The sequence below is a fragment of the Tetrao urogallus genome (assembly GCF_951394365.1).
Source record: "Tetrao urogallus genome assembly, chromosome: 9".
Taxonomy (NCBI): Eukaryota; Metazoa; Chordata; class Aves; order Galliformes; family Phasianidae; genus Tetrao; species Tetrao urogallus.
The window spans coordinates 12,104,283-12,125,928 of NC_136822.1; the positions used below are offsets into that span (position 1 = coordinate 12,104,283).

The 21,646-nt window shown below is 45.8% G+C and overlaps 2 protein-coding genes across 4 annotated transcripts in view; both read left to right on the forward strand.

Annotated features, from left to right (window-relative positions):
• Positions 1-1,291: 1,291 nt before the first annotated feature.
• On the forward strand, positions 1,292-12,415 carry PPP1R2 (protein phosphatase 1 regulatory inhibitor subunit 2; the record flags this gene model as incomplete). Of its 2 annotated transcripts, none has more annotated exons than XM_079539684.1 (6): positions 1,292-1,449; positions 5,358-5,465; positions 5,904-5,984; positions 6,282-6,385; positions 7,705-7,887; positions 12,154-12,415. In XM_079539684.1, 6 exons carry the CDS (start codon positions 1,292-1,294, stop codon positions 12,219-12,221), a joined length of 702 nt encoding a protein of 233 aa, XP_079395810.1. The 2 variants fall into 2 exon arrangements, with proteins under 2 accessions (XP_079395810.1, XP_079395809.1); XM_079539683.1 differs by lacking the exon at positions 12,154-12,415 and adding an exon at positions 9,126-9,271.
• A 1,946-nt stretch (positions 12,416-14,361) lies between these two features.
• The window catches only part of ACAP2 (ArfGAP with coiled-coil, ankyrin repeat and PH domains 2), a gene marked incomplete at both ends in the record, with an annotated part of 56,303 nt that continues 49,018 nt past the window's right edge, over positions 14,362-21,646 (forward strand). For both annotated transcript variants that reach the window (XM_079539826.1, XM_079539827.1), the window contains one exon: positions 14,362-14,414. In XM_079539826.1, the coding sequence (XP_079395952.1) occupies positions 14,362-14,414 (53 nt within the window). The remainder of the gene's footprint in view (positions 14,415-21,646) is intronic.

Sequence of the window (21,646 nt, forward strand, 5' to 3'; positions counted from 1 at the left end):
GTGGCTGACTGCAAGCTGATGGGGGAAGACAACCAGCAACTGATGTGCAGGCATGGGGCTCTGCTGCTGCCACGGGTCCCACAGCACGTGGATGCAAAAAGCTGTGAGATGCAGGGGAGACTCATCATGAACCCAGTTTTGGTTCTGATGCTTCTAGGCCTGTTGGGAACACAGGGGACAGTGCTGCAGCTGGGGCCAGGCATTTTGAGTGTGCTTTGTCTGCAGGTTGCTGCCACATCTGATCTCCTCCCTAGAATTCAGATTTGGTCTTTTGTATTTAAAGCCTGGGAAGTCTCCAAATGCCCAGAACCTTACCACAGCTCCTTCCCACGGTCTGCATGTGCCCCCAGCTGCCCTCAGTGAGGCCTTGCAGAGCCCCAGGGCCAGCACCTCGTGTTCTCATGCACAGCTCATAGTAGGTCCTGCCTACGATGTGCCTTGTCCTTCTTCCACAGCTGCCCTGCTCAGCACCTCACTCCCGCTGCAGCTCCGCTCGCATAGCACCGAAGCAACTCATTAAAAACAACCAAGCACCTGCTCCCGGCCCTCTGTGCCTCCCTGCGGCGCTTTCCAGCCCACTGCAGCCTTCCTGCAGCCCCTGGACTGTGAGGGGCTCGGCCAGCCCCTGCCTCCCACCTCCGCTCCTGGCCTTGGGTGCCCTGGGCTGCACCCCACAGCCGTGTAGGGTTGCATGCAGCTGCCGTGCTCATGCCATCACCCTTCACAGCTCTCAGTGCTTCCACCACAACCCTATGGTGCAGCCCAGGCTCTCCCTGCAGCCTCGGAGTAACACAGGGACACGTGGGGATGCAGACAGCTGCACGGCCGCTTCCCACTGGGTGACATTTGGGGGCAGATCACTTCGTTTCTCCCCAGGGGTTCAGTCTCCTCAGTTCCTAAGGCAGCGCTCACCCGGCCTGGCGTGGCGTCGCCCTGCCCAGCTCTGAGATGGACGGGGACAGGAACGGGACAGAGACGGGATGACTGCCAGCCGTTCCTGCGAGAAACCGCACACGGGCCGTGCGGGCCGCGCCCCACGTGACACCAATCGCCATCCGCGACAGGGCACGCGCGTGCCGGAGCCCCGTGCACGCGCAACAGCTCGCCGTCGGCGCACGGCGCCCCACCGCGGTCGCGCAGCAGCACTGCAGGCAGGACAGCGGCGATCCTCCGACCACCAGGGGGCGCGGCAGCGAAGGCGCAGTGCTGCCTGTCCGGCGCCGGCGGATCTGACGCGATGCGGCTCGGGGCGGGCCGAGGCGGGAGCCGGAAGTGGGCAGGCGGCGCGGCCATGGAGGCGCCCTCGGTGCCGGCCGCTTCGGCGGCGGGAGCGTCGGGCCGGGCGCCCATCAAAGGCATCCTGAAGAAGGGCGGCGGCAAGCAGTCCGCGGGAGGCGCGGGGTCCGGGGCCCGGCAGGCCAGCCCGGCCCGCGACGACGACGAGCACGGGTGAGGGCCGCGCCCAGGCCGGCGGGGCGGCGGCGCGGGGCTGAGCGCGCTGTGCCGTGAGGCGGGTCCGGAGCGGGGCGCTGAGGGGGGCGCGGGGCTTTGAGGGCAATGAGGGCATTGAGGGCTGAAGCGCAGGGGAGGCCCTGGCGCTCAGCAGGACAGCCTGGAGATGCCGTAACGCTGCAACGTTAGTCTGAGCGCCGGCACCGTTCCCAGGCTGCCGTATTTATAACGTGGCTTCAGACAGTTTTCTAATCTGAGACCCCGGTATTGCGAGGAGAGGAATAATAATGAAATAAAATAAAATGGGCGCGTAGTCTTCTCTGTAGCATAGTAATTCCTTTTCCCCTTTGGCTGGGCAGTCATTAATACAGTCCGAGTCTGCGAGGTAGGACAGAAAACCTTTGGTTTGCTCTCTTGCCTGCTGAGGGCTCCTGCTTTCCAGGGAGAAAGTATTGCAATGGAAGCAGTGAAGTGATGGCTTTGGGAGTGGAATCAGATGTAAGTAAGAATGTGCTACACACGAGTTGTCCCTTTTAAATGTTTTCTTTCTGTTCCCTAGTTTTAATATAAGGACAAGAAACTGACAGCAGGCATAAAGTAAAACTGGCTGTTAGGAGCCTCAGCTTCATTTTTCTGGAGTCTTTTTTCCGCCACCCTGCAGGATGAGCAGAAGTTAGAATACAGGATGCTGAGCTGAGTATGTGGGATAGCTGGTACTGCAGTTAAGTGAGCAGGACTCCATCTTCTGTTGCTTGTTTTCTGATGAGAGCCAATAAATGCATCGTTAGGTTAATTCTGAAACTGCCTTGCAAGTTAAAGTACACTGTCTAAACCTGGCACGCTGCAATAGAAAATTTCCTGAAAAGATCAGAATAGGATATTTAATGTTAGGCTGTGTGCAGCTGTTGTTTTCTGGATGGCAGCTCTTCATTAAAGTGATTTTATTTGGTCAGAAGTAGCACCATTTTGTACTCTGAAAGAATGGCAAGCAATACTGCAGTTATTTTCCTTTAAGACTAAAAAATGGGTTTATAAATTAACGCCTCTGTTTTCTTAGTGCACGTCTGTCAGCAGCCTCCCTGCTTCTTTCTAGCATTGAAATTCAAATCTGAACGCCTTTTAAAATAGCTGTAGATAAAGGAGCTCATTGTGTCAGCTGTCATCTTTCAAAGTACCGTGTTCAGAAGAGCTCTCGTACTTTCATCGTCATCAGCCTGGTGCTATTGCTAGCGATGGTAATATCCTTAATGAAGGCGTGATTCAAGAGAGAAATTGGCGAAATTGAGACATCACTGGGACAGCATCTGAAGGGCTGAGATGATGGCTTAATGGGAGATACGTTCTTGGCAAACCAGATAGAAAGTATGTTTTGCCTTCGCACTCCTGTTAGAGTTTCTGTAGGACGTGATATGGCATTGTACAAAGTAGCTGGCTGTATTTTGCTGTTCCTTGGCCCTGTTTGCTGGGTAGTCCTGCAAGTAGCTGTGTTGGAACTGGCAGGAGTGAGGGAGTTAGGAGGTGTATTCCTTTCAGTAATGCTGCAGCCTCTGACCTGTTGGCTTGTGGTATTAGAATAAATGATTTAGACATTTGAAGGCGTGAAAGAATACGAATGAATACTAGTGGAATGTTTCATCTTTTGAATCTGATTTTACTAAGGAAGAGTCTGTTTCACGTATAGAAATATGAACCTGGTCCTCTGAAGGGATGCAGGAAGTGTTTTGTGGTGATAGTCGTAAGCTTTGTTGTTAATGCTGGGCTGCCATGGCGTGCATAAGCACGCTGAATTGGAGGCAGCCAAGAGCACTTAGTCACCCTCCCGCGATGCTGTTTTCCACCAAGGGGTGAGATGACATGCTTGTCTCTTTGTCGCTCATGATCATTTTTTTCCCAGCTGAATTTCAAGTTGTGTTCTGGGGTGTGTTCCACAGCCAAGGCTTTTTGTGTTGAAATGTAAGTTTAAATACACGACTGTGGAAAAACAGGCCACTAAATTCTCTTTCCATGTTGCATTTGCGAGTTCCTGAATTGCTAGCTGTGGACCATCTAATTTCCAGACTGGTATACGAGGCAGATTGGGTACTGTGCTGTGAACTGGTGCAGGTTACACCTGGGTGTCCTCTGGGCAGCACAGTGAGCACTAAGGTGTGGGTGGGACCGTCTCCCATCTGTCATATTTCCTCTGTACCTGAGCTTGTCCTTTGTGCCATCATCCAGCTGCTATGGCTAGTAAAAATTTTCACGTGCTCCCTGTAACCACGTGCTTGTGGTACGTTAATCACAGGAGCTTGAAGCAGCTGTTCAGCTGGCGTTGAGACAGTGGTTTTTAGAACCTTCACGAGGCAGGTTTGAGTAGCGGACATTCCTACACTGGAGCTCTTGCTTTGTCATTGTGGAGCTCACGACTCCACCAAAGCAGGCACTCTGACTCGTGTTCTGTCTGCTCAGCTTGCAGTCCTGGTGTTGCAGTTTGCACAAGGTGATTAAATAGATAGGGAACTTCAGATGGGAACTTATGGCATTGGTTAGTTTATGCTGAAGTTATTCAGCTCACTTGTCTGCAGTTCTAGGGTACAGGTCTGTGGCACATAGGATTCTGCATCAGCTCTTCCACTTCTATTTCTTTTATCCTTTCCGTTTCTTTCCGTCGTATTATGGAGAGCTCTCCATGAAGGCTAAGCTTTGTTTGTCTTTGGAATTTTGCATTATCAGTTTTGTTTTACGGATGGCATTCCGCTTAAAAGCAGTAGTATTACTGAGGCTGAGTTCAGATGTCAGGTCTGGCAATTTGTTATTGGAGCAGTCTGTACTTAAGTAAGAGTACGTGAGCTACGTTCTTTCAGCCAACTGTGCCCCCTACAGGGAAAAGAAATCCATAGTGGAATTTGATGCTGTTCTAGAATTACGTTTCTTGGTTTAATCTAAGAGAAGGCCACCTCTCAGGAAGGCTGTGTTGATGCTTTAGGAAAAATGTGGAACCTGGTAGGTTCTGTTGACTAAATCTTTCACAGAATGGCTTTGGTTGGGAGGGACGTCAAAGATCCAACAGCACTGGTTGCCAGTCACTAAATCAGGCACTGGATCAGGTTGCCCAGGGAACCTTTCAGTGGCTTCTAGACCAGCAGAGCAGGGACTTTTCCACAAGGCAGTTGCTTCCCTTGTGGCTTCCATTTTGTGTCAGTCTGGGTAGGCTTTTGTTTCTACAAATATACATAAAATGATGCATTCTGTGACTAATTGAGGAAATCCTAAATTAAGCAGCATGGCTGGTGGCTGGCTGTATAGAGCACGAAACTCCCTTTGGTTAGTTACAGCAGTGAGTCAGTTCTGTTTTATGGTCCCAATTTAAGATGACAAAGGCAGTATTAACAACCACCTTGTTCAGTCCAATTAGTTTTACTGCAGGAAGTTGTCTGTTGGTTGCTATTGTTTGTGCAGCGGTTCTGCAGACAGTCCTGGCAGCTCACCGAGCTGTGCTGAAGTGGAAGCTGGTTATTTCTTTGCATCAAGTGTTGAGGGCTGTAATGACAGGAAGAATGATTGTTGCAGTGACTTGCAATGAGCAGCTGGTTAATGGGGCAGTGAGTGGGCAGCACTGGTGGTCTCTTGAAGATGTGCACAGGTACACGAACGTGTCTGTGAGCACTGGTTCATTTAGATACTGTGACTTGTTAGGGAAAGGTAATTCACAGTGGTGATTTGTCCTGACCCAACAGAAGTGTGCGTGAGGTGGTGCTTAACAACCACCTTTATACTTCAAACGTGCCCCCGAGCCTTAACAGTGCTTTTTTTCCATAGTGTAGAATTGAGGGCAAAAGTCACTCTCAGCATTCCTTTCCCGTGGCCAAACAGAATGAGCTGATTTTAGGGGATTAAAACAAAACCACTTTGCTTTTTTGTTTCAGTAAAAAATCTCAGAAATGGGACGAAATGAACATCATAGCCACGTACCACCCAGCGGGCAAAGATTATGGCCTGATGAAAATCGATGAGCCGAGTACTCCTTATCACAGGTAGGTTTCTGAATGGCCATCTGACACGAGGCAGGTGACAGGGTAGTTTTGCAGTGAAGTAGACTTTCTGCATGACATATTACTGACTGTGCTATCCTACTGAGTATATGCAACATACTTGAATTGACGAAGCTTTTAAGTAAAGGCTTATAGCTACAAGAAGGACCGTCAGTACAATTTTGGAGGTCTGTGAGTACTGGAAGGTGTACATATCTCTCAGCTTTCACTCATGTAATTGATGTCTCGTTTGTTTTTTATAGTTAGCATCTATGTACTAGAATATAAATTGTCACTCATCAATATTTAAATAGATTTGGAAAGCTTTTAAAGTATTACAGGAGTCTTTTAATTGAGCACTGTAACGTTTTGACTGTTATATCAATTGAATTTATACAACAAATAATTGATAAAGGCTGCTCTCTTTGTTTGCATTCCAAGCATGGTAGGAGATGATGATGAAGATGCAGTGAGTGATTCGGAATCAAATGAGCCCTTAAGAGCAGATGTGTTGAGTAAGAAGTAAGTATTGTCATAGCAAATGGACTAAATGTTAGGATCGTGTTCTTTTTTATGGGTTGGCTTGCTTTTTGGAAAGGTGTTTCCTTTTTATCTTGATGCCAAGTTTTGGCTGTTGTCAAACGAAGTAGATTTCTGGGTTGATAGTCCCACTGGTACTTAAAATCTCTTGCAGATTGTTAATATAAATAAGTGTAGCAAAAATACTGAACCAAGTTTGTATGAGTGTTCTGAAATTTCATGCATTTTATGCAGTGAGAAACTTGATGGTTCATGACGTTGTATTTTTATCTTCATTAGGCTGGCTGCTGCAGCTGAGGGTAAAGGACCCAAGGTTATAGCGAGGCAAGAGGAAAGCAGCGAGGAGGAGGAGGAGGAAGAAGAATTAACACCTGAAGAACGAGGTAGGCATAAGTCAGACGGTTTTTTTGGGTGGCTTTTTTTTATTATTATTCATGTTTTTGGTTGGTTTTTGTTGGATTTTTTTTTAATACATGCAGTTTCTGCCATTCAGTAGGAAGGATTATTGAATAAAAAGTACTGTCTAAGAAAGATCTTGTGATTTGGGTACGTAGCCTTTGAAGGGTAAGGAAAAGATTAGAAACAAGCAGCTCAGTTGCTCAGTCAGAATTGTTTGGTTTGGGATTTATACGTGAAGATGAGTTGAACGTAACAAGCATAAGTACAGGAATTCCTCTTAAACCTGGGCTTCCCAAATGGAAAGCTTTTCTCTTTTGGGGCTGAGGAAATACTTCTTAATTGTGTTACTTCTTTACATATATAATACATATATTATGACTTAATATACTTCAGGTAGATGTAACAATTTAATGAGTACTGCTCCAATTAAGACTCTACTAATTGCTTGCAAATATACAGGTTTGGGTTGGGGGTTGTTGTTTTTTCTTTTAATCAGTTACTATTTTCAAAGCTGCTGGATGGATCCAGCAGGATATCAACAATTATTCCTAACAAAATTTTCTCATCTTCAACAGAGCAGTAATGTTACATTGACTTAGAAAACAATAAAGCTAAGTTAAACAATAAAGCTTCTAAGGTTTCAGGTGCGTGTCATTTAGCTGGTGCTTCTCATCTTTCCTGGCCCGTCATCAGCTTTGAGTGTATAACCTCACAACTCCAGAGGAAGAGAAAAACAGTGTTGGGGTCACCAATAAACAGAGTTTAATTATAAAATCTACTTTGGGAATGTTGGATGTACGAAGCAAAGATAAACTTCAGGCTGCAGGGAAGAGAAGAATATTTTCTTCTACCTGTGTTAGACAGGTGTATCTCTTATAACTAGCTTTTGATGGCTGGCCAGGAGCTGTGTTGGACGTGTGCAGAAGTTGATTTTCTGTTCCACCAGTATGTCTTGGTTTGCCGTTCAGGTTCCTTAGAAACAAGGTTTGTGAAACTCCAGAACTTTTTACACCGTTACCACTTGCTTCTCTTGATTCAGACTTCCTGGTGCTTGCAGGCTGTTCTTTTAAGAGCCCTTCAGTCATTCCAGTCCATTCATTACTACATTTTTTGAAAATCAAACTCATTTAAGAACAAGGATTGCTTGGTCATATAAACAATACATTTTTGTGGTAGGAATAAAACAAGCCTACAAAGCACTTGATACTGGTACCTCTCTGGAAAAAAAAAAAAAAAAAAAAAAAAAGATACTAGAACTAAAAAATAAATATATATATTGGCTTTTGGTTTTTATTATCTACAGAAAAAAAGAAACAGTTTGAAATGAAGAGGAAAATGCACTACAATGAAGGACGAAACATCAAACTTGCAAGACAGCTAATTGCAAAAGAGCTACATGGTGAGGATGAAGAGGAGGAGGAAGAAGATGAAGAGATGCGTGATGCTGCAGATGTAGAAACAATGAATACAGAAGCTATCGAACATGGTGAGGTGCTGATTGATCAGATGCCACGTGTAGGTGTTGGTTGTCCTTTCATCTGTTGGGATGAATACATCCAAGTGTGAGAATAAGCAGGAAGAGTGAAGTATGTGTGTAATGCTTGGTGTGCAGTGCTGCCTGCTATCTTGACAGACAGATTTGTAGTGTGATACCAAAACAATCAGTATTGTTAATTAGTCTGGGCTTCTGTTTGTTATAGCACAACAGAAAAACAGACACCTCTGCTTCGGGCCAGTACTGTCTCCACAGCATAATTGACTCTTGGCAGTGAAGTTGTCAGCATCCTTTTTAAAGAGGCAGCTGTCCTCTACTGGATGCTTAAAGCTGTGGCCACATGAGAGGGCCTGTCCTTGTGTCATGGTGCACTTCCCCCTCCCCTCCCAACCCATGCTGTAATCAGCACTGGGAAATTAGCTTGAATGCTTCCTCCCTGTTGAGAGCAGTGTATCTAATGAGCTTTTACCTGTCTTGCTATAACTTAAAACTGTTTAAAAGTTCAGTGTGCTTTTGTCCTTAAACAGTAATATTAATTTCTATGTGGGATGTGAACCTTTTAGCACAGCTGCTGGAAGAAAGTCTGGGACCCTTGGTTGGGAGCTGTTTCTGGAGCCTTCTCTGCCATCTTTAAGCTTTTCTCTGGGACTGTATAACAGCAGTTTGATTTTTGTGGTGGCCTTCTGGTGAATAACTACATCTGTTGAGTACCCACATCTGTTTGGAACAGCATATTGAACAAGTTTCTGGGCATTAAAAAAAACAGACATCTCTTGTTTATGAGACTAGTGGTGATGAATCTGAAATCTGTAAACCTCATTCATCTGTTGCTTGGCAAGGCTTTGAGAGGTTAGAACAGCATGCAGACTTGGGAAGATGCTGCATGGGTTTAGCTTTGCTCACATTTGCTTTTCAAAACCTTGTGAACTAGAAATTCTTCCAAAATAAGTTTAAATTTCACCAAATAGAAAGGTGATTTGCCAGGTTGACTTACATTTTAAGCTCTATAGGTTGCACAGTTTGCTCCCGCTATATGTGACAGGAAGGCTCATGCCTTCATAATAGCTTTGAGAGGGTCTTTTGGTACGTGAGTCTGAGACCCATTCATGGACCAAACTTCTCTGGTAATTTATCATATGCCTTATAATGGCTATTTACTAGAACTTCACTCTCCAGGGGAAAGGAGTACTCCAGTAGGCAACATTATGACCTTTCTCCGTGGCTTGAAGCTGCCATCTGTCTGCACTGTGCTGTAAAACAGAGGCAACTCCGCTCTCCAGCTGCATTCTCCAGGGAACAGAAGGCACACCTTTGCAGTATTTTTCCATCTCTATTGTTGAAGTCCATTCCACCTTGGCTCATAAGCAGCTTCTGAGCCACAACTGGTAACTATCAATTTTAGGCTACTTGTGGCCAATTAAGACTCATTAAGTATGACTGCACACCAGTTTATCAATCCGTTAACTCACTGGTTCACCTCAGTAACGTGGCATATAGAAGTACTCTAATTTGATGTGGTTCTCAATTCTTCACTTCTGTTGTGATACTCTGCTTAACAGGCCCTGGTGTTTTGTTATCTCCTAATCTCTACATCAGCTATCATAACTTCTGGTCTCTATTTGATCAGGTCTTCACAGGTCAAGTACTGGGCTCACTTTTGTAATGGCTGGTAAACTGTATGCCCTCAAACTGATTACACACAATTTTTCTGTGGCAAGGTTGCTCTAAGGACAGTGGAATCTGGTAAAAACTGCTGATAAACAACTGTTATCTGCCACTGCCCATGCTTTAAGAAATTCCTGCATTGAGCTGATAAGTGTTCAGTAACATAATTGTTAAATAATGGCAAAATTTTACTGGAATCACTTTTTCCGAGATGGCAACTTTTGATTATTCTCTGACTTTTATTGAAGGTGTGCTAAAGAATCTGAAGTATCTCTCAAAAGTTAGTTACTGTTTGTCTATTTATTTATTTTGGCTATGGAGCATTTCTCAAATAGCAAGTTTTAAAACTAGCTACTTGGATTCACTGCTAACCTGTACTGCTGATCATGAACTGTTGCAGGTTCGTTGCTTCCTTCATGGAAGTGGATCAAATGCCGGTAATGTTCTTGTTCCTGAAGTTCCCTCCCTAGGACTGTAAGCGTGTCAGGATGTTTTTGGATCTTTCTAAAGCTAAATGGGAAGTTTTTAATTGATTTGGATGGCTTTTAAAGAGCTCTTTGAATGAAAATTGTGTCTTAAAATGCTTTCTTACAGAGCAGAAGAGAGTTTCCTTCACTCAGTGTGTTGGGTGTTGCAGGCATTGACTCTTGTGACGGCTTGTTTTGGCTTCCTTCTGTTAAACTAACAGCTCTCACGTTCCTTTTAACTGCAGAGGAAACATCTGTTTTATGCTGCATGTTGTATTGTAGGTACAGTTTAATAATTTTTTTTCCCATTGACTTCTGAATTTGCAGAGATAATCTGGTGATGTGGCTACCACTTGTTAGAGCTGGCATGCAATGTCTGTTTATTCCAGTAGAATAGCGTGGCTTCCCTTGTTCCAAAGATAACTCCAGTGATGTGACACGAGGCGTTTCTTGGTAACTGCTGTGACTGTAGGGCTCTGCTGGCTCCTGAGAAGTTTTGGGGGCAGTTTGGGACCCCCTGGTCACTTGGAAGGTTGTAATCAATGAAGATCCCTTTAGGGTTCTTTGCATCTCTCATCCAATGCTCTCTACCTCTTACCATTTTCGGTTTCCAGTAGAACTAACAGTACTGTCCTGTGACTGCAAATTTTCTTTTTTGTTATATCTATGCTGAGGAAGGGGCTACAGACTTGAGATGGATGTTAAGAAGTTTTCTGTCAGGTACCACAGAATCTGCTAATTTAAGTTGCGCTTCTTAATTACAGACTGAGATTTCTTGCCGATTGAAATGAAGATGGCCAGTGCAGTCAGTAATGGTGAGAACTGCTTGTACATTTATGCTGCTGTTTTCATCTCAGGCTACCAAGTATTTTAAACAGATGGGTCGTTCCTTTCTTGCCTTAAGTAGCTGTACCTTATCTCGTACGTGTGGATTCTGCCAGCCAAGCTGTTTGGGGAGCAGGAAGGTTAAAGTAGACCGTTAAGGTTGCTTGCTTCAGCATTTCAGCTTCGGTGGCATTTCTCTGGCTACTCCTTATTTATGACTCCACAAACAATGTGATGGACTTTGCCAGCAAAATAGTGGCATTTGTTCCTCTCCAGAAACACCTTTCCTTTAAGAATTCTGTTTGAAATCACTGAAGGGAAAGGTTCCACATTTAGATTGAGCATAAGGATTTCAATGCAGACATGTTTTCTACTACACAACAGTATCTCTCTTCAGGAAGTACAAGGGTGTGATCTGTAGTAGATCCACTGACAAGCAGTACAGCTGTTGTTCTCTGCTTGTGGTTCATTTAGCATTCATTGCTGTGGTAACTTTGCTCAGATATTGCTGACCCGCTTAGCTGTCATCTGACTGGGTGTGTTCTGCTGGACTTTGACAGAACGTTGTGTTTTCTTAACTATAGTGAGCATCACCATAAAAATGACTTATGTCAGAAGACTGGGAACATATGCAAATTGTTTCTGCTTGTCAGACATGCTATTTGCTTGTTAAATTGCACTTAGAACCAAGTCTCATTCTATGCATAAGCCTAACTGGCTTTCTTTAAGAAGGACCAGACGTGGCTTTCTCTGATCTGTGTATTATGCAGCAAATTTATTTATAAACAATAGCTGAAGTCAGTAGGATTTTTCATTTTAAAATTGGTAAGGAATTTTTTCTCTGACTTATTAATGTTCTTTGTTTCAAAACTGTGAGTGGAAGGGTGCATCAGACTGTGCTACCTCATTTATTAGCTCATCTTGTTTTGAAGTGTCTCATCTGGAAATGAAACTTGACCTGAAAGGTGCTGTGCTTACTGGTGTTTCAGGAGCCTTGTATGTTAGTTCTGCAAATTGATCTCTCAAGTCTTGGGTTAAATCATCTCAATTTCAGGGGTGGCAAGCAGTCGGTGTTTGGTATGCAGAACAATAGCACCATTTCTTCAGAACGTGAGGGTGAAATAATTGCTCTGAAGGTTTCTACACTCTGAAACTGAAAGTTGCTAAAATAGGTTGCAGACATTACCTTTGAGGAAGCAAAAGTGACTTCCGAAGTATATTTTAGTGATGCTTTGGGTTTGCTTTTTAAATATACAACAAGTGTGAATGGTTAACTGTTTTTGTAATCTTTCTTATGCAGCACATGCTACTCATGACCAGCTGGAAAGCAGAGCACGCAGCATAGAAGAAATCTGTCCAGAACTGTAACTGCTTGTCAGAGACACGAACATAAACACTGCTTCATGACTTTTGCAAATAAGGCTCTTAAATATTAAGAAGCATATCAGTTACAATGTTGTGTTGCCAAGGTTGTTAATTTTAGACTTGTCCATTAGGCAGGAAAAAACTGTCTAATTGATTTATTCCTGTGCCTAGTATTTCATGGAGAATACTGCTTCATAATCTGTTCGACCGGAATGGCGTTCCCTGTATGTATAATGCTGATTATCTTGCATCATGTACTGTTACTCTTCATGCTTTGAAACACAGACAGTATCTGTTTTTTCACTATTTATTTGACAGTGCTCTAAGTGTGGTATCTCTTATGGAAGAGTTTGGGATTCAAGAGCTTAACGGTACAGCATATATCAAATTGGCACGCAAGCTGTTTATCAGGTTTGTTAAGCAATTGAGAAAGGGATGCAAGTTTTATGTTTTTTTTTTTATAAAATATTGACCTCTTAAACTAAACTTCAGTGTATTGTTACTCGTATTTTCCTAGACTCTAGAAGAAGAGTTGTGTAATTTTTCAGAGCAGTGTTTGGAATCGGTTATTTGCTGTTGACTGTGAGGCAGTACTAACATCTGGTGGAGGGAGTGTTTTACACTGGAAATGTGCTAACTTGAACTTTGAAATTAACTGTCACTTTCTCTTCCACTGGATGTTTTCTTTTCTTAAAACCACACCAACTGTTATTCTTCGGGCTCGCTTCACGCTTTTAGTCTTTTCCAGTTGCATGGAGAGTGCCTGTGCTGCTAGCACCTGAAAAGGAACAGCCATGGAGGGAAATCCACATCAGGACCGAAGATGGGCTGTGTTTAGACTCTGTCCTCTATATAAGGATAACTGCTGATGATCTCACTTGGGGTTTGTAACCTGAATACTGAAAACCACTGGTCTACATCTTTCTGCATCCAGTGAGACGTAGAGCAGCTGCTTTTGTACAGTGAAGGGTGTTTGAAAGGATACAGAAGGGAAACTGCCTAATTCAAATACTTGTTTACAGTGCAGTCGTAGAGCCCTTGCAAGGAGTGGCTCCGAACCTCCACATTGCTGTAAACAGCGACGGAATTTGACTGGTGAATGTTCTAGTACTCAGAATAGTTCCTGGGCTGTATTACACGAAGTACACACTTAAGCTTAAGCTTGGTTATGAAATACAGTGTATATCTTAATTTTAGTCCGAATTTGATATGTTGCAAAAATCCATATAATTAAATATGGATCTATTTTAAAATGTTTTTGTCCACTGTATATGTGACGTTTGAATAAAGGAATGAAAGTTATTTTACAGATACCCACGTTCTCACGTGTGAGCTCTCTGGAAACCACAGACAGAGTGTGAATAAAGCAGTGAGCGCTGCCTCGTGACCCTGATACAGGAGCGATGAGAACGGATGTATCGCCGACATACGGCGCCGTGCCGCGTGGTTGCTGCAGCGTGCCTTTCCCGAGGCTTTCCTCTTAGCAGGTGACAGTTGCCAGCCGTGGGATGTTCAGGCTCCTCGGGGCGGCCGCTGCCTTCCCGCCGGCTGCTGTGAGTGACAGGCGGCTCAGCCTATGGCAGCGCGGCGGCCGTCCCTTCCTACTCGTGAGAGCTGCCATTGGCCTTTCGGGTCGTCGCGGCAACGAGGCGTGCCAAGTGCTGCTGGCCGTTCTCCCATTGGCTTACCTGGCCGTCACTTCTGAAGCCCGATGCGGAAGCGATCCCAGCGGCACGGCAGTGGTTGTCGCCCTCCTCCAGCACAGCGGTCATTGGCCGCTCTCGCTGCTGTGCCCTCCTCTTCCGCTCTGCGATTGGCCGAGCCGCTCCCGTTCCTGCGGGTCGCCGCTCTCCCGCCTTACGCCGATGCGGCGAATCCCCGCCCACCTCCGGCTGCGATTGGCCGCTCCGGTGACGGCTGCCTCCTCTAGGCTGTCCGGGCCGTCAGTTCCGGCCGGGAGCGGGAGGCGGGCCGAGGGACTCTCGCTGAGGCGTCCCCGCTGCGGCCGCCGGGCCCCCGCGCGCCGCCATGAGCGCCGCCGGCACCGCCCCCTCGTAGCCCCGCCCCGTCCCGCCCCGCCCGGCCGCCGGCCTCGGCGCGGCCTCGCCCCGCACTCCGCAGCGCAGCCCCGCCGCCGGGCAGCATGAAGGTGACCGTGGACTTCGAGGAGTGCCTGAAAGACTCGCCGCGCTTCAGGTGTGCGGGGCCGGGGGGCGAGCGGGGGGCACGCGGCGGGGCGGGAGGCGGCCGTGTGGAGCGGGGTGCGGCTCCCGCCGGGCGGCTCCGGATCCTCGGCCGCGCCCGGCCCCGCTGCCTCTGCCCGCAGCAGCAGCAGCAGCCCGCCCCATGCCGGCGGCTCCTCTGACCCGAACCGCCGTCGGGCCCGGGCGTGCGCTCCCCTGTTGTCTCCTCTCGTTTGACCGCTGCTCTGTAACGGCAGTGCGCTCCGTGCTGCCGATGTTTCCTGTCCGGGTCTGTCCCATCTGGTGGCGATGCGATCGCAGAGCGACTTGATAGAATCATGGAACTGTTTGATTGGCCGTAATACTGTTTGGTTACTGATAGCTTTTAGGTATAGAACGCACTTAAGAAAGCAGGAAATTAAGATTATGATTTGTGAGCAGAAGCGTGCTGTTTGTTCAAGTTATCTTGGTTTCTCATCATATTTACCCTTCAATTCTCCCTTTCTCCGCTCTTGATCTTTTTCCTTCAAGGAGAGAAACAGTGGGAAGCCTCTTCTATCAGTCTTGTGCTCTTTCGGAGAGCCTCAGATGCTGCTGCCTCTGGAGAAACTGAGGACAACCTTATGATGAAATTGTTTGATGCCACCAAAATGTTCTTCCAACCTTTGAGCCGCGTGCTTAAAACTATGAAGCAGCAATTCTGCGGTATTTCACGTGGGGAAGAACGCTTGTATCTTTCATTATTAATTAGCATTTACTGTTATAACTTTGGTTGTTCTCAGCGTTCCTGTGGCTCACCTAATGAGTGCTCAGAAACCTTTCCTGCACACTGGCTGTGGAGGTTGCGGTGAGTTCGGTGTGTGCGCTGATATAGGAAAGGCCAGCAGGAGCCTTGGTGCTGCTCGGGGAGCAGCGTCCCCACGCTGTGCTCCTCATAGCAAAGCAGAGCTGCGGCTGTCTCCTGGCCCTGCTGAACAGGTGGGTGCAGTCCCACTCCTTGACACCGCTGCACCTGTTGGAGCGGTTAAATGAACCTGTCAGGAGGCGAGCAGGGCACGGAGCTGTCACAGCATACTGACATCTGTAGCTGTGGAGACAACTGGAAGGAAGTGGGTGGATCAGAGTTCGTGAGTCAACAAATCCCTCTTTTGGCAGGGCACAACTTGAGTCTCTTAAATCATGCCACAGCCTACAGCTGGGGATGTCCAGCTTCCTTGCTTTGATAAGCTTCTCACAAATATTGTGCTGCTCTCTCGTTGGCTTTGACTTATTAATTGGGAATGCTGTAGTCACTTGAATCAAAGGGAGGTCGGTTCGTTTACATAAGGTGCATATAAAATAACACAAGTTGTGGCTGATGGAATGATGGATAATGGGTGTGAGGATTCACATTGGATGCATGGTGTATTGTGTCTTGAGAAGGCGTGTTTTTTTTCCCAGTGGATAAAGGAATCTGTGAGTGATAAAAACCCGAAGCAAGGACAGCTTGTTGCTGTTTGTGAGCTGAGTCATACCAAATCCGTTTGTGTTTGGGAGCTTGAGGTTGAGAAACTGATTTCTGACAGGACAGTAGAAAAGGCTGTGAGTCGAAGCTCATCTTTGCAAACTGGCAATCGTATTTGTTTTGCACATTTTTCCTTTTTTCTTTTACTTTTAAATGCACTCTTCCTTTGAAGCTCTGAAAATAATCTCACAGAAGTCATGTGCTTTTCCTCCACGACTCCCTTTCTCAAAGTGTGGACAAACCACTGAGTTAGCAAGGAAATGTGCTTGCAGTTCTCCCGCAGCATGGTGGTGACTTCCCATCAGATGAAGAAGTTGCTGAGGGAAGGGCCGTGGAGCAGCCTTTGGGCAGCAAGATCTCAGCTGTGCTGACAAGTTCCTGGTGTATAAGCAGGAATTCCTGGAGTGCTTTTTAATACGCAAATAGTGTTGTGAAATAATACGCTCTCCTTATCATCAAACAATGAGAATTTCAGAGTTTATTGGAACAGTTTTTCGAGCTCTTGCTACTACAATTATCAGATCTCTTGATAAATGAAGCATGCAGCCACTTTGATTGCTTTGAACGTGAATGTCTAGAAAGGACAAGTAGGGTTGGGTGACGCAGGAATGGATCTGCTGTGGCAGTTAACAGTCTTGATAAATAATAGAAACAGCTCAGTTCTATTCCTTGTGATGCATGCAATTGTTAGAACTTGTTAAAAGAAACCAAAGCTTTTGTCTATTCCAGTCTCTACAATACATCAGGGAAGTGTTCGAAGTTTTGAGATGATTTTCAGTCCTTATCTGTTACTCTGTGAGTGTTACTGAATTTTAAGGTTCTGTTTTTGTTTTTCTTTTGGTGAGCGTGTGCTCTTAGGGGAAAGTTGAGTTCCTGAGACCCAGCTGCAGAACAGATGATGGATACAGGAGGTAGATGAAAGGATGTAAATGAAACTGTTGCCAATTCTCATTCTTAGTGAAAATATGTGATGGGCAGTTTGAGGAGAAGGGGTGGCTATGGCATATCCTCTTCAATGGGCCCTGGGTGAGATGTGACTGAAGCTGCGGGTGAGCGTGGTTCTGCCAGGCTGGGCCTCTCTGTGAGAGCAGCACAGAGAGGGGAGGTGCTGGGGAGGTCAGATTGCTCCTGCTGCAGAAATACAGATCTGCTTTCACCTCCAGCAGCATCTGATGCAGCTCATTTGCCTTTAGATAAGATTGAGTCCCTTGTCTTGCATGCAGGACAGGAAGAATGGGGTGTGTAGATGACAAGATTGCTTTCCTTCTCTAGGATGAAGGGCGTGATTCACTTCAGTTTGTTTTTGGTGTATCTTATGTTTATAAATGTGTCACATTCGAATGTGAATGAGCTCTTAAAACCATTGATTTTTGTTGTAGTTGCTGTAAATCTGCCCCAAGAGCTTTGTGTTGGGGTTGCATTTGATCACTTCTGCCACTAGATCAATGTACCTTTTAGGTATGAGCTTGCAATGCTCAAAAGGCAATAGCTTGAAAGAAATAATCTCTAAATTCAGTAGCTTTTGCATGAAGTTATCACTTAACTCTTATTGGGAGACCAGCTCACTGCACATCCTGCTTCGAGAGGCTGATTTAGGATGGGTATCTGAATAGGTCACTTGTGCCACTTACAGATTACTACATTTAGGATTATTTTTCTCTGCTTCTTACTGTATAACCCAAGTTTAGTCAACAAGCATCTGTTGCCCACGTGACGGAAGTGCTCTGTCACATGGTGTGGAGCAGAGCAGAGTGCCTTGCTGAGCTCAACTCACGTCGGCCTGCCACAGAGCATAGCCTGCCTCTCATCAGGGCTGCTGTGCAGGGCACGCTGCCTCCAGACCCTGAGCGCGGTGGTGTCCAGCTCCCCCATCATGGGAGGGAAGGGCTGAGCAGATTCATAACCCATCTAGCTCTTCCAAGAGCAGTTTTGAAAGAAATTTTCTCTCTGAGCTCTCTGCTCTCACTGTTAGGACTGGAAAGCATGTTGTGACTGACTTGGCAGGGCAGTCTGGAAAATATTGCAGAATAAGGAAGTAAGAAAGATGCGGTAACTCAAAATAGAAAACTTCTTTGTAAATATAAGGCAGGTAATAGCAAACTCATGCAGTTGTTTTTGTGATTGTAATACCCGGTGAATGGCAGCAGCCCAGCAGAATGGTGCTATTCACAGCCTGTTGGAGTTACTTAGCAGTGCCTCCAGCTGCTCATCCTTTGCTTGTGTGAGTTCTACTCTCAGCTACCTGCCAGCCATCTGTGTTTATTTCAGGTAGGACTGCATCTTTCAGATGTGCACAAAAAAAATATTTGATATAAAAAATGTACACTGGAATAGGGGATCCAGCAAATAGCATTTTCATCCGGGGCAACAAATTCTCATCAGACCAGCTTTTCAAATACATTTCTTCTATATCTCTCACACTGAAATCGTTACTGCTAAGTTGTTGTAGTCCTTCCTAATGGAGACTGGAGAAATCTGTGTCTGGAAGTCAGGCTGCAGGGGTTAGGTAGGACATCTCAATTGTTCTGTTTTGTTGTTGTTTGGTGGTTTATTTTTAAAGTGCCCGTTATAATTATGTATTACAAATGTTAGTTTTGCTGTGGTAATTGTAATTCTGTTTTGTTTGATTATAATTACTAAGATTTTTCCATTTGATTTTACTTAACCGTATCCCAAATTGCTGATAGGAACTTTAGATGTTTTCTTAGTTTTGGTTTGGCATTCTCATCTGGGAATGCAGTGGTGGGGTTGTTGGTTGGTGGCTGTTTGTTTGTGCCTTTTTCCCTAAAGAAACAAAGAAGTGAGCTTAGAGTGAAGGCAGTAACAGCCCATTAGTGTATGCAGGAGGATCATCGGTCAGCTTTATACACAGAAGAGGTCAGGTTCTTGCTGTAGTGCTGTGAGGAGCTGTGAGTGCAGCGGTGTCGCCGGGGAGAGCAAAAATACAGACGTGTGGTTACTTAATGTGGTGTCTCACAGCCTTATGTTTACGTGGGCAGGAAGCAGAAGACTCAACTCTGATAGACTGTTGTTTTAACTCACTTGTATATGAAGAGCTCAAGTGTGACCAGAAGTTAAGATGTGGTGACTGCAGAAGTAGTCTTGTGCTTGGGTAGTGCTGTGGGCAGCTGCTGTGGGACGGTGGCAGATCGGGCAGCTCCATTTGCTGCTGTTTGTTGCCTGTAGTGGGAGATTTGGGGGGAAATAAAGATTAGCAGCACACAGTCTGTGGTGTTTATTTTAATATCTGTAGTTTTCCCTCAGCTGCCTGTGGGGCAGTGTAAATCCTGCACTGGTTGCCACTCCTTTGTGTGGCTGAAGGATGAAGTGGAGAGCAAAGCAAATAGCAGGTAGTGTCATTGTGATCATAAAGCATGCAGTTTTAAGGAGTGCAGTAACACGGATTAAATGCTGCTTTGCCTCGTGGTCTCTTCAGGAGGAGTCCTCACATATTCAGTAGAACAGTTATTTTCTGGATAGCATTCAATCTGTGAAAATTAAAAGCAGCCAGGCCTCAGATCTGGGGTAAATGCACTGTTACACTGCCAAGTGTTCCTCTGCAGGGGCAAGAGCTGCCTCGTTTATGGAACGGTGCCCTCTCTGTTTTCAAATTGACAGAATGCCAGCATAGACTAAGAAAATAATTGGCTGCAAAGCATTCTCTTTGGGTGTTTTATGCCCGAGAGGATGATCTGAGCGGAGCTGGGGCCTGTCAGAGGTGCCTGGGTGCCTGCTGATGTGGCAGGGCTTTTTCTGGGATGGAGGCTTGCTGCTTGACATTCACATGGCTGGATGCTGCAGTGTGCAAGCAAGGTGTCGTTGAGTAATTTTTAGAGTATTAATAGTAATGGGGATTTAAAATAGTTGCATGTGGCTCTGCACAGGATATGCAGCCCAGCGGCGTTCAGTGCACATGCAGAGAGCACTTGATTTGCTTATGAGAGAGTAATATGTGCTCAGTAGTCCCTGCAAGAAACTTCTGCTGACATTTTTGTATGCATAAACATGAAGCGGAGCGAGCGATCCGTTTGCATGATGCGATTTTGAAGTTTCTAAACCTCCAAAATGTATTTTTGTATCGTATGCTGGATATAATGCAAAGAGAAACTGGAGAAGCCACATGCAGTGAAATGTATCCCATCTGTGGAATTAAAAAAGGTTCTGTTCAGAGAACTCCAGATTTCCGTCTTTCTGAGTGCCAGATGTTTGTTTAAGGATATCAAACACGCTAACATTTCTGTGCTTTTCAAATATCCTGATTTCCAATCACTGGTGAGCTTGTACCTATTTGGAAGAAGACTTGCAGCTTGTGTAGTGCTGAATAGATCACATGCATTTGTGCAGTGATGTTCGGAATGACGTTTTGTGAATTGAAGTTTGCTTCCAGCTCCCCACCTGGCACAAAGGGAGATGAGCCATGCTTCTCCTCTGCTCCAGGTGGCTTCTGGCCTTGAGTGTTATCCATTCTGCCTGGCAGAGGGCTGAGGAATGCGGCTGGGAGCTGGGCTGTGCTTTCTGCCCAGTGGGGACCTGTGGGGGCCTGAGCTCTCCATCCCTCTCCTGCTGCCTGCAGTGTCCTCGACTGCCCTGTGCCTGGCCAAACCACGTCTCCCAGGGTCCCCCGTCACCATCGCCCTTCTTCAGCCAGTGGCAATGGCAGAGAATGCTGTGTGTTGGGGCAGAAAGCTGTGGTCTGTGTGTGGTTTTGGCTTTCGCTTAGAGTACTTTCTGGAAGCGTGTTGCTGGATTCTTCTGGTGAAATTCAATGCAAGGAATGTGTTGAGCATCACAATATTGTTTCCTATTGTATTTTTAATAGTATTTTCTAGTATGCTTTAGGTGTAAGACCACTAAATAAGAACTGAGTGGATGAAGAAGGAAGAGTAATAAACTGTAGATGGAAAGGTGCTGGGCCATGTGATCTGAGCTGGGGCTGTCAAAAGGCATTCAAGACCCACTGTGCTCACCTGGCAGTGTGGGCAGTATCTACAGTCTCTGTAGTGCTCGTGTGAGGCTGTTGGAGCTTCTGTCTTTCTCAGTAATTTATTAATGAATGAAATAGACCCCTTCTTTCTTCATTTCCTTAAAGAGCAAAAAGTGCATTGAATCTCATCTCAGCATTGCTGTTGCTTTAGTAAGGGAAAACTTAAGCTATGCTCCTGGAATTCTTATGAAGAGCAAGAGGTGTATCTTGGGTGCCTCCTGGTTTGTTTTAGCCAAGCACGTCAAGATAAGGTGAACTGCACCCTGGCAATGATGTTCTACGCCATTGTTTCCAAAAGAGGTTTAGGTGACTAACCTGGGTGTCAGTGCAGATAGCCTGCTCTGGTTGGGTAAGGCGTGCTGTGAGAGCAGGCCAGGAGTGTTGGCCTTGATGGTCAGGGTCACTGAGGATAAAACCTGCTTAAGGGGCTGTGGAGTCTCTGATGTGTCACTGAGGATGCAAATGGCAGCCAAATGTGTGTGTGGTGTGAGTAGGTGACTTTTTAGGAAGTATGCATGGCTACCCTCTCTCTGGGGTTCTTCTCCAGTGGGTTCTCCAGTTTTGGGTAGAATTGCTTTTACAAGTACTCATTTAAATTCCTGGAATACCTTCTTCTTAAGAGACTGACTGTGAATTTGTCAGCCTGTTTGTTCTGTCCCACTTGGTCGGTCTCTATAATTGAATGATGAAAATTCATCAGTTGAAGGACTGAATGCATCCACTATTGCAGAGTGTCCACTGCATTATAAATATTGAT